This window comes from Eleginops maclovinus, chromosome 4, assembly GCF_036324505.1.
Source record: "Eleginops maclovinus isolate JMC-PN-2008 ecotype Puerto Natales chromosome 4, JC_Emac_rtc_rv5, whole genome shotgun sequence".
NCBI lineage: Eukaryota > Metazoa > Chordata > Actinopteri > Perciformes > Eleginopidae > Eleginops > Eleginops maclovinus.
This window is the reverse complement of record NC_086352.1, coordinates 9,062,412-9,075,435: the sequence shown is the minus strand read 5'-3', so window position 1 is coordinate 9,075,435 and position 13,024 is coordinate 9,062,412. Positions and strand designations below refer to the sequence as shown.

General features: G+C 42.5%; 1 protein-coding gene across 1 annotated transcript in view; it reads right to left on the bottom strand.

Moving 5' to 3' along the window:
* Window positions 1–13,024, bottom strand: part of fto (FTO alpha-ketoglutarate dependent dioxygenase) — a 116,547-nt gene that overhangs the window by 79,758 nt on the left and 23,765 nt on the right. The window contains exons 4-7 of the mRNA XM_063882507.1: window positions 12,822–12,947; window positions 8,864–8,943; window positions 8,171–8,314; window positions 2,620–2,739 (exon numbers count right to left, since the gene is read on the bottom strand). Of these exons, the coding sequence (XP_063738577.1) occupies window positions 2,620–2,739; window positions 8,171–8,314; window positions 8,864–8,943; window positions 12,822–12,947 (470 nt within the window). The remainder of the gene's footprint in view (window positions 1–2,619; window positions 2,740–8,170; window positions 8,315–8,863; window positions 8,944–12,821; window positions 12,948–13,024) is intronic.

The window sequence follows — 13,024 nt, the reverse complement described above, 5'->3', positions numbered from 1 at the left end:
ACAATAGGCTGTTTTATTGCTACAGCGCGGAGAATAAAACAACAGTGTCAATTTATAAACCCTATTTAAAGAGACATATATTTGTTATTTTAAAACACCCATGGTGATATCAGATTTGACGAAAAATAATGCCGTATTAAAATACACTCTGCAGGCGAGAGAAGGGAGGATAAATAAATCTGCGCGCGGTAGGTCAGTCGCATATCACTAAATTACACCGTACTGTCAGTTGCAAGCTTCAAAATGTAAAATATATGCAATAAAGGAATGTAGGGGGGGACCGGCGTAATTTAAATAACTCACGGTAATTTAGAGGAATGCGTTTTAATCTGACTGCCGAAGAGAAAGCCACAGCTATCGAAACCTGCAAAAGGAAAATCTATAAGTCACATCTATAAAGTGCTTTTCATCAGCGTATCGGCGGTCGATGCATGTATGTAAATATTGCTTGCGAGCGCAATAATGTTGTCTTTCATCACAATAGAGAGTGATTACATTCATGCATGCACCAGTGTGTTATTTTTGCGAAGGTTCAATACGATTTTCTGCAGACGATAAACTTGCTTTTGTGTGATGTGACACATGAAATAATTTACACGGTGACATAATCAGTTATTTGATTTATTTGAGATTTAATCAGTATAAAATAATACTAGAAATAACTGTACTTTAAATACATATTTAGATTTGACTTGTGTTATTTTGTTATACAATAAAGTAGCTCACGTTTTATTGACTGTATTGTGTCAAATTGGAAGTTTCTACTGCATGACAGAAATCCACATGACTGACACACACACACACACACACACACACACACACACACACACACACACACACACACACACACACACACACACACACACACACACACGACATGGTTTGCCTGCCCGTCTGAGAGTGATGGAGACACGGCAACAGAGAGAGAGAAAGACCTCACATTTCACTGATGCCCTTTTCTAAATACAGGTCCAAATCACACACTTCATCTGGGCCCGGAGGTGGAGCTCTAGATGAGTTTAGCCCCTGTCTACGAACCCCCTCCATCCCCCCCACCCACCCTCTGCCAGGCTGTTCCACTAACTGAGAGAGAGAGAGAGATGTAGAGAGAGAGAGAGAGAGAGAGAGAGAGAGAGAGAGACTACGACTGGAGCAGCAGCACCGTTCTCCTCCAGCCCCTGTCTTTATCCCCGCCTGAGCATTAGATGTGATTACTGCTCAGCGCTCGACACTGACAGAGACAGAGAGCTCCCAGAGACAGCAGGAGAGGGCGAGAGACATAAAGAGGCACAGAGAGCCAAGGAGAGAGAGAGAGAGAGAGAGAGAGAGGGAGCAGAGAGGAAAAGAGGAGCACGGCTCTGTCGCTCCCTGCTTCAGTGATACAAGAGTGCCCCCTGCTGCTTCCGCCTTCCGGGTTTCAAACACACACGTAGAGACAGGAAAACACACACTCTTTGAAAGCGAGCTGTGAGACACGGACTGCATCGGATACACCAGGTCTCACATCTCTTTATTTTCTTATACATTTATTATATGAATTGAATCAGCATTATCCTGCACAGCAATCAATAACTCGCCTTCACTTTTTCTGTTGTTCGTTGTTTTGTTTTCAGTACATTTCAAATGATGTCGTAATCATACAAATCTTTGGCAATACTGTATGTCATGGTCATGCTAATAAAGCTATTTGAATTGAATTAAATTGACTGCATCAGGTGTGAAGAAGGAGAGAAAGCGAGCATGTATCCATGTGTGTTTGTGAGCCATTATATCTCCAGTATTGTGTGTGTGTGTGTGTTTGTGTGTGGCACGTTTGTACTCCAAAGGCCTGTGACTAAGGTGCCTTAATTATGAGTCTGACATTACTAAGTGAATCCTTTACTGTGGTGTCTAACTAATAGCCGCGTGCCCACGTTCCTTTCTAATAAAACTTCTGCGAGGCAACAATTAAACACATGACACATCCTTAATAATGCGGCGTGTTGAGAAGTTGGGCAATCCATCATGTCGTTTTAAACACTCCCTTCCTTGTGAGGAGCATTATTGGACAGCGAATCACTCGTGTAGTTTGTATAAGAAGCACAAGCAGAGGCATGTTGAGCATTTAGAGAGGTGGAAAGCCTGATTATGAAACGACAGAGTGCCTGCTGTAGTTAAAGAGCTGCTTATATTATTCTTAGATTAATAGAAAAATTATTTTTATTATACAATTATGTTTTTTTTATTATACATTTTATTTGTATTACTATCATCTTTATAATATAAATGCATTTAATTGTATTATTATTTATTTGCTATATTATTTTTTAAACTGTAAAAATGTATTTATATGTTTTGTATGTTTTTTAATATACAAAAAATACTGTGTCAATAGAGATGGCTCTGTATTCTCTTATGAAACAGGATTGTGTATATTTCAAAACCTATTTACGTTTTTTATTAAATGTATTTTCAGGAGTGGCAAAAAACGTTGCTGCTAAAGAAACAGCCTCCACAATAAAATGGAAAAGTATTGAATTCAACTCCTGAAGGATAAGTGAAGTAATGTGTGTGGCATTGAGTATAAAGACACAGGAAGGTGAGGATGCTGTGTGACCCGCAGTGTGTGAGCGGCCTCACCATCGTCTCCATCAGCTTCCAGTCCTTCTCCAGCTGCTCCATGGGTCCGGTCCACCAGCTGCAGAAGCGGGCGAAGCGCCGGCCCTGAAACCAGTACTGCCGCAGCCACTCGAACTCCACCTGAACACACACACACACGGAGAAAAAACACACTGTCACTGCCTCTTAGAAAAGCATTTGACATCAAAACCACATGTTTTATTTTATGTAGAATAAACACATGATTATGATTTAAATCATGATTCAAAAACGTAAATATGGATTTTAGTATCATTTCGTCTTTAACAAATGCATTGAGAACAGCATTTAATCCTTATTCGACAGTTTAAATTCCAAATTGGTTTCTATATTTTGACAATCTATCGAGAAAAAAAGCATATATAATAATAATACATTTTATTTAACAAGTGCTTAAGTGCTGAAAGTCGAATTAAGATCCAGCAATAAAACCACATTCATCACAATGACATCATTCACATTACGTTTGGTGTTTTGAAGGTGGGGGGTCAGCACAGTCTCTGATGTGTTGTGGGTTCCATATACTGTATGGTTCAAATCCTGACCCTGCATCCAAATGTAGTTTGACATGTCTTCATTTTTCAACTGGAAAATGTCACTTTGTGTACTGGAAATCGTAGATAATTATCATAGAAATAATATTTTCTTTGTCAGGGTACATCTTTTTTTTTACATTAGATTTAATTAATGTCTTTTTTTAGGTTTGAGATTTTTGGGCATGGGGGAAATTAAATGTTCCCTTCCAGTCATTTTTCTGTAGTCAATTTTTGCATATGTTCCAGTTGATTTAATCACTTCAGTACATGGTTCATTCTTAGGAGTTCTCTGAAAGGAAAGACTGTAAAGAAATGTTTTATATTTTTAAATAATTCAGTGCATTGTTTTACCAAAAATACTATCGCACCCTTACCAAACAGAGAACAGACCAACAGTTCATCACACACACATAAATAAGTCTGTTCACAGAAACACACACCTTCCAGTCAGCACACCTGAAAACTCCGCCCTCCTCCTCCTCCCCTCCTCACTCTCCTCCCTCCTTCCCCTCCTCTCCCACTCCCTCGCTCCGTCTGGAGATGACAGTCTCGGCTGCGGAGCCGCTACCCTCTCCTCCGCTGGGAGTGTTTTTGTTTCCTGCTCTTTTGAAGTGCTGATTTAATCCTCGCAAAGGATGTTTCATGTAGCCAGGTGTAGCCTATCTATTTCTAAGTGTGTCTTTCCGTGTGTTTGAGCGTTTGTACCTATGTGCAGCAGCGTATCTGTCTACATAGGTGTGCGAGTGGCTTTGTTAACGTCTGTGCATACAATTGCCAATGTGCGTGTCAAAGATTGCCCCAATTGCCGCCAACGTAAACGCGAGACGCTGCGAGTTGCCCTCCCCCAAAACGTCCTACAAAGCATCATCCAGCAAAAAACAATGCACGCTCCATTTCATTCTGACGCCGACAACTGTACAACACAAGAAGTCGCTGCATGCAAAGGAGTCACATATCAAATAGGACAGAGAGAGCTATTGTTCTCTTTCTGAAAACTATTTTGTTTATTGTTCTTCTAACAGAGCATTAGCCAATGTATACAAACCGTCCCGTCTTAGAGCCGATCATGCATGAACAACAAGGTTAGAGCAGGTGAATTAAACCCAAAATGTGTAATTCGAATGGGACAGATGTGCGTGTAAAGCAGTCATCCACACTCATTTAACCCTGTATCTCACACATAACGCAATAAATTAGCATCAGCCGTTTTTTGCGTACCATGAAACATATCACTTCTTTGTTTTGAGTTGTTGTTTGAGTAGAAAAGTAAACAGTGTCAATGACTTGAAGCAAATAGAGGTCTCTATTGAGCGTGGCATCCATCATCCATCATTTATTGGGGATTAACAGCAAATAAATCGTAGGTAGCATCAAGTTTCCTGCCAAAATATATTAGCCAATACAACGAAATTACTTATTTGAGCAGATTCTATGGGAGCAAGTCTAATGTCAACATTGTATACGTGTATACTCAGAATTGCTTCCCAAATGTTCAAAAAGCTTCCGAACTTAAGCTATAACTCTATCGATTTCGTATATCAACTTTCCCAACGTCTTTTCTAGCTGAAATGAATTAATTAATATGAATCCTGAGTTTCTTATACTGTGCTGGGGTTTAAATGTTGTCATGGCTCTGTGTTATGAATCAAGTCACCTACGATCTCACCCCTGAAGTTAAAACAAAGGGCAAGAACTATGTGCACAAACAACTCGAGCGAGGTGTGCGTTGGGTAGAAGCTGTGTCTGGAATCATCCTGCCATTTGCTTCCAAAAGGCTCTGATCACAGCAGGGATGACATGCAAGGACTGGGGCATGTCAGCGAGGATACACAGCCAGTGGCACTGCTCAGCAGCCTCTCAGTCACTCCATACAACCCACCCTTCAAAGAAATGTCATCCTTTATGTTTCCCTCAACACTCCCCAAATCCACTCCCCTTCGATCACTAACGCACAACAAAGCCGCCAAGCACTGATATCGGACATCCTTTTCTCTATGTCAGTCCCTCCTTCCATCTCTCTGATTGTCTGCCTGTCCTTTATGGAGAAGAAACCAACCTGTGTCTCCACTTTGAGCCGACATGGCTGCCCGGCCCACACTGCGAGGGCCACAAAGCCGGCCATTTGAAGCGACTGAGGAGCATGTGGCATTTGGAGTCCGGCCGCCCAGCTGAGAGTTACCAAGAGGGGAACTCGTACTAAATGCCACCTTTCCAGGCAGACAGATCGAAACTGGTGCGAAAGAGAGAGTGGTTGTTAGGGCTAGTTTTTCTCTGAGACGGCGAGGGGGAGCGAGAGGGGAGCTAGTGGCTCCCCTGCGGCAGTCGCTGTCATCTCTCCAGGTGATGGACACACTAACTACACATTAGCCCCACATTAGTCGACTGGCCGCCCACCATGGCGACTCTGGAGTTAAAGCCAAGCAGCGCCCTTTTCTCCCATTTAATGAGGCACGTTTTTTTTTTAACACCTTCACGGTATTCCCTGAGCGGGTCCAATCAATTTCCGGGCCGTGGCCCTGAGGTGGGAGCTGATGAGAGTGGGATCGATCCCACTCTTCCGTCCTCTGTTTACCTTTCCTGGCCTCCTCACACATCAGCCATGAGGACTGGTGCCACCAGCTCTCTGATAGCAAGCAGACACGCATTTAACACTCATCACACACAGGCTAGGGTACACTGTACATGCACATATTGCTGTACATTTCCTTTCGCTCTTCATCCATAAAATAGTAGTGTTTTTTGGACATCTCAGGCCACAAATGTAGCTAAAGCTGGTCTTCCTGTCTTAGCTGCCACTAGAGAAAAGCTCCTACATGACATTGAGACTAATGTCATTAAATTACAGTTAAATCAATTAAAAACTTATGGATAAATAATGATTTAGCAGAGCTCAGAAAGACAACACATTGTATCCCTTGTGGGCTTCCCAGAGATTAAAAGCAATAAATAATGTCTTACAATCAACACTTAAAATATGTCACATGAATGAAAACTGTGTTAAAGAGTTATACAACTGGTAAACACCAAAGACAAACAAGTTCCAACTACACGCTGCACAGACCTGCTGGCAGAACTGTGTTTTGAGAGGTGATTTATACGATTACAATGATATTGCCAGCAGAAGGCCCTAAGGAGAGTTGTTTGAAAGCCAAGCGAACACCTAGAGCCGGTGGAGACATTTCTGCCCTCAAAGCAGGACATCGGAAGGTCACACACACCTGCTTCCACACAGTTTACTTTCTGCCGGAACATGTGGGAAAACCTTGTCCCTCCCTCCAATATTTACTGTGGGGGGACTGGCATCATTAGAGGGGGTCCCTGAGGGCACTCTGTCACACACCCACCTGGGAAGTGACACAGTGGCTTTAAATGAGACAAGACGTTTGCATCTGGGATTAGCATTTCAAAGCCAAACATGCACACGGGGGCCGTGTGGCGATGCAATGTTAGACTACCCCCTCCGCCACCTAAGACAGGAGCAGAGATTAAAACGAGACAGCGAGAGGGACCGAGCTTAACAAACAGGTGGGAACTTCAGTTTTCTTCATTTCTGTCTCCCATCAACCCTTACTTCAACTCGACATCCCGCCCCATCCCTGAACACTCATTCTCAGATGGCAGACGCTCTGCTTCATCACCGTCAGACCCACCCACGTCTTCTGACAAGTGTCAACCTCCAAACCCCCCCCCCCCTCGTTGCCATTGCACAATATATCCGTAGCTTGTCAACCCCTGCTAGCTTCGCTGTTTAGCACATTTTAAGGAAAGGCCCACAAGGCCCGGCTGGGGTCAGACTGCCAGCACGTCTCAGGCTTGTTCACTCCTCGGTCGTCCATGTCAAACACGACCCGCGCAATGTGCAGCCGCCAAGCACCGAAGTGGGCCGCCATCATAAATAACCCCACCAACAATACATCATATAAGTGGGTGTTCTGCTCTCGTGGGCAACTCCAAACAAATGGCCACATCTATCATTGTGACTGCCAGGTAGGGTAGGGTGTAGCACGCGAGAGCAAAACCCCCTTCTTTAAACATTCACACACTCACACACACACACGCACACACACCTGCTCTTTTATAAATAGCATACCATTTTCCTAAATAAACCTGCTTTGCCCTCCTGGTGGGGGCCTATGCTTGGTAATCCTGTGGCGCTATGCGGCAAACTAGCAGGTGTTGCTAGCTGAACTAGCGCAGAGCTCCTCCTGACGAAGACAGCCCCATTGTTTAGCAGCGCTGAATAATTAATATTGTCGACAACCTTTAAACAACCTTACGTCAGACTCATCTGTCATGGCGTCCCGCTGAGGGTCCTGGGTGCTAGCGTCGGCTAGGTTGTGTGCTTTGGGGCCAAGGGTGGAAAGGGGGAGAGGTGAAGTGCTATATTAACTGTTGGCCCGCGGCAAGCTAGCACAGAGGGCTGGTGGCTCCGCAGGCGGCCCCCTCACGTCCCTCTTTTTTGACCTCGCTCTGTCCCTCAATACCCCAAGCCAGCATCACTCCTCGTGTGTGAAAAGGGGTTAGCGAGGGGAGCGGGGCATGACTCCATCTTTAGATAACATATGGAGAGGCTATTGCCTCACAATCCATCACAGGCCTGGACAAATGAGAACAACCTGGATTTCATATTGGAGGCATTTCCCTGAGCAGAAACAACAAGGTAACAAGGTAGGAAGCTGGCAAGCTCATATTGTGATGTTTACAGAGGTTTAACCCGCTATCAGAGGACAAACACATCGGTCTGATAGTCCCATGATGTAGAGGAAATGGACCAGGTGTATGTGGTGTACTGCATGTATCGGCAAATAAATTCCATTGATCATGTTTGGCCTGACTGTAATGGACAGGGTATTTGTTGAAATGCTGTACAGTTTTCAGGGTTATCGTTAGGGTTAGGCTTATGATGATGTTCACTAGTCCAAAAATAAACCTAAATACACAAACACACTTGAAAACAACGAGTGTAAATGCGGGTGCACACATCTCCATGTCCCCACCTCATTGTGGATCTCCTCGCAGTGCTTCAGCGTAGTGGGCAGCAGGGACACCAGGCTGTGGGAGCCGGTCTCCAGGTCAGTGCGCAGGTTGGACAGGGCCTCTTGACACCGCGACTGGATGTAGGTCAGGGTCCCACTGGAACACTGGCAGGAGAGGGACATACCCAGAGTTATACACATGCAGGGTTTAGCTAAGGTCTGTCAATCAAAAGACTAACTCTCCATAATGAATGAATTTTAATACAGGTTTATTTTGTTTTTAAAAGACATAGATTCTCTTTTCATTTCATGAGCTATGTGCTGCATGTCTAATCCATGTTTGGTCTGGTTGATTAAAGCAAACTTTATTTTATTATTTTTTTATTAAACTTCATTTAGCTGCCATTTTTATCCAAAGTGACTAACAAAGACTTCTATGGATTGCAGAAAACACCTTTTTCCTTCAGGAGCAACCTGGGGTTCTCTATCTTGCCCAATAGCACTTTAACATGTTGACAGTGGCCGAACAACCAACCCTTCGATTGGTGGATGACAATGTTTATACACTATACATTTGCCCATTGTACAGAATCCTTCCATTTGACTTTTTTGTTGAAGTTGTTCATTATATAAGTAAGTACCAAAGACACTCGGCATACTATATAGCATTTTTACTACATTTATTTTCCCATTTCAGGACTGTTGGCTCCTCACCTCGGCCACTCTGTGTGTGGAGCTGAAGCGTGCACTCTCCCCAGCTAGCACACAGTGCTGATGGGTGCTGTTCAGGTCATCTGAGGAACAAAGGAAGAGATCAAATCTATCAAAACATGCTAACAATACCAGCAACACTCATCAATATCAAACAAGAGAACAGCCTGGAAGAGAAGAGAATATTCATCCATCAGAAAGTACTCTTTAATAAAACATTGGAGAGCACAAAGGCAGAATGGAATAAGTTGTCATATTTTGATCTTGTGTTTTTAATTAATTATAATAAGGAATAAAAGGAGCTCATCAAAAGGCAGAAGAACTGATTACAAAAGAAAAACAGATGAAAAGCAGGGCGTGGAGAAACATGACAACTAAATCATCGTGTTCGCTCAGACAGACTGCGCTCGGTCCAGCTCCCAATCAAATAGAATGAGCAGCATTGTACTATAATTTTAATTACCAAACAAAACCAGATCGCACTCAATCTGTCAAGATGGAAGAGGCACACCGACAAACATTTGTCCAATATCACAGGAGCTTTACAAAGAGGCCTTACTGCTGTTTCCTGTGTATCCCTCCATGTGTTTCTTTGTGTGAATAGATGTTTCGCAGCTCTGCCATTATTTGCCTCATACCAATAATTAATTTAGCCATGACAGAGCTGTCATTCACAGCACATGTGCATATTTACACCCGCCTTGAGCAAGAGTACACTGGCTAATGCCTGTGATTTGAAAGTCAAACAGCCAAATGCTGTGGGAGAAAGATATTATTGTTTGGTAGGAGGGGGGAAAAAAAGATGGTGACAAACAAAACAACTTGCCGGTGTTTTCTTCACCCTGATGAGATTGTGAGGGATTAGGTCTCTGGGCAGAATTACTCTGCGTCTTTAAAACTGTTTATATCCAATAACAAATTATCTCCATCAATCTGCTCTTTTCTTGGCGAGTCTGATGCGTCAGTGGGGATCAGGAGGGAGTAGAGGCAAACTCGATAACTGTAATAAATATTTATCTTTCTTTCAACCCCTGCGCCTGCTGCCACTTGTCCTCCTTTTCCAGGAAGCAGGCTTTTAAATATATTGGGTCAACTCTTTTCCTCCAGTCCCCCTGTGCATTGGGAGCAGGAAATCTGATTATTGAACAGGCCCGGTGTCAAGACTTGCATTGTTCTTTTTTAACCACTGAAATTCCATTTGGGTGGAAATGATGGTGATTCAATTTGCCTCCAGCAGCTCAGACATTAGCAGTTCAAAAGGGCCAGCCGGCGACAAATGGTGCTGAAAAGACATTATGGCGTCTGTGGTTATACAACATTGTAGTTTTCTTTTAATACCGCAAAACTATCTATCATATGGTGTATGTCACTCAAACGCTGGTACAATTTATTTGAACACATGGTGTCGGCTATGTGGAAACAGGATAGGGATGCGTGTGTTTTTGTGCATGTGAGTTTAAAGGTGCATGCATACGTTGTGCCAAGTGTTTAATTCAGGTGGATCGACAAAGCGACAGACAGCCAAGGACTGTGTGAGCTGCTATCGTGGTGCACCAGTTGGCCTCTCAAGGGCGTACTAACCAAGTGGAGCATAAATCCCCACTGATCCGCGACAGTCAAGTCCCATTAGACTGGTCTGCACAACAGCCCATCACTCTATTATCATGGCTGGCCTGAAACTGACTGTTCTATTGTAAATCTTATCCAGCTAAAGGAGGTCGGCTTCAAGCCCTGTCAGGCTGAATATGAGGTACAGACATCGCCGCTCTCAGATGAAAACACAGCAGCTTCAAAGAGTCAACTTCAGGAATTCATTAAAACCTTCCTATTCTTTACTTGTAAAAATATCACTTGGGCATAATGGAGATACGGTGGATAAGTCATTAAATATTCAGGCGGATAGATGTTTAAGATTGTGATTAGATGTAAGCTTACGGATGGAGGTCAAAATAGATTGTTTGAGTAACAACATGTTTGGATTTACACTAACAGATTTCCATGATGCTAACAAAACCTCTATTTCTAACCTGCTGTTGTAATTCATCTAGTAAAATAGTCTTATGGTAAAATGTTTACATTCAACTTCACTCCTCCGCTCTCCTTTTGAATCCAGTATTCATACAAAGTACAGAGGATAACCACTGAGATTTATCAGCTTTCCACAAGTAAAAGGCAATGGCAAGAACAAACACCAGGTTTGACTTGAGCAGAAACAGATGTTGTGTGTCACTTATAAAGCAGCATTTGGATGCAAGAATGAGTTTGTGCACATAATAATAATCCCATACTTAACCAAATCATTTCTTAGGGTTTTATTTTGTACCATAAGCAGAATTTCCCATGTGTCCTCTTACCTGGAAAAACAGTAAAAGGCAAATACATGGCTAAATAAAAATCATTGTGCTGTTGAGTGAAATTGCTAAAATATTGTTTAAAGATCTCTTATCGGTAACCAGGCTTGAGTAAATGCACATTTTGTAGTTTGGTTTTATGTTTTGATGTTGCAGAATGGGCCTTTTGGGATCTCAGGCTACAAAAGTTAAAATAAAACCCCCCAAAAAAACATCAAACAAACACAAAAACGAAAGCTTAAAATACAGCGTATCTCCTCCAAAAAACGTGTTTGATATACGCCTGTAGGTCAAGTCAGTTTTATACCCTCGACTCCAAACTTTGCTCTGAGCGGAAAGCTGTTGTAAATCTTAGCAGCGTATTTATGATTTTAAACATGAACGCAGGAAGGGGTTCAGCGTCTTCATAAAGACACACTTAAAGCAAACGTGTGATTGTGAACTAGATTGATATATTGACTGATGGTAGGATCACAACAGTAATCCTTTAATCACAACAAAATCGCTCTAAACACTAGGTCAAATATGAATATTATCATACATACAGTATAGAGAACTTACCGAATGGGGAGAAAAAATAGAAATGAATTAAATTAAATTAACGGAATTTCTTTACAACACAGGAATTTCAGTAACAAAGATAAATGTGTTGAAAAAGGCAAATTAGGGAAAAAAGGTAGAAAAAAACATAAATATATTAATAAATGTGCTTTTGAACATACATGTTTCTTAAATTAATAATGATAATTACGTAGAATATAAATGACATCATTATAATTACTCAAAGTAAATCAAATGTTTGATTTTTGCAATAAATACCACAGAAATATATTGTATTTAGGCTGTAACGTTAATCTATATCAATTGTTGTTTTATTACATTTCAGATTACAAATTACATAAATACATTTTTTTTAAAACAGTAATTCATGCAGCTGATAAAACAAGGACTGACTCAAGACTGTATTGCATGTCTATCACTATATTATAATGAAAGCAGAGTGCCTTAAAAACATTATATTTCCTGTATTCCTTTGAATCAGAGGCTCTTATTTCTTCTACATCTGAACATGAGCTTCTGCTGCGACGTCCTCACACTCAGAAAATATGAGGAAGCTCAGGAGGGAACAGAGAGAGGAGGGTGGAGGTGCAGCCGAGAGCATTAAGCTGTGATTTACACCCCTGTGGCCCGCTGGCTGTCGTCTCCATAGAGACATGGTCGGCAGTGGGTCACAGGACTTCAAAAAATAACATTTGGTTTCCCTAACCTCTGTAATGCACACAATTTCATGGAACCTTAAAGCTCTGTGTTCTCGCCAAGTTACTCCCCCCCTGCCACACACACACACACACACACACATAGCTCCCCTTCTCCTGCTAGAAGAAGAGAATGGAGTGTGTGGGCGAAGAGTATCCTGCTCACATGGGGCATCTGGGAGAAGAAGCACTAAAACACAGGGTAATAAAAGTGTTCCTTCCTCCTAAGTCGGACATCGTTGTGAGAGCGACGTGTTTACATGTGTTTGTGTGTGTGTGTGTGTGTGTGTGTGTGTGTGTGTGTGTGTGTGTGTGTGTGTGTGTGTGTGTGTGTGTAAGGAGGAGATTCAGTACCTCTCATGTAGTAGCAGTCTCCAGACTCCAGCGGCAGCGTCAGGCCAGGTGTGTGGATGTCCCAGGCTACCTTCAGCCCGATCCTCCAGCATGGCTTCTCCCCGCTGCCTCCCTCACTGCTCTCACCTGTCAGTCACACACAGCCAGACTCACTGTAACATTTGCATTTTACATTTATATTCACATTTCAGGCCTTTGGTTTG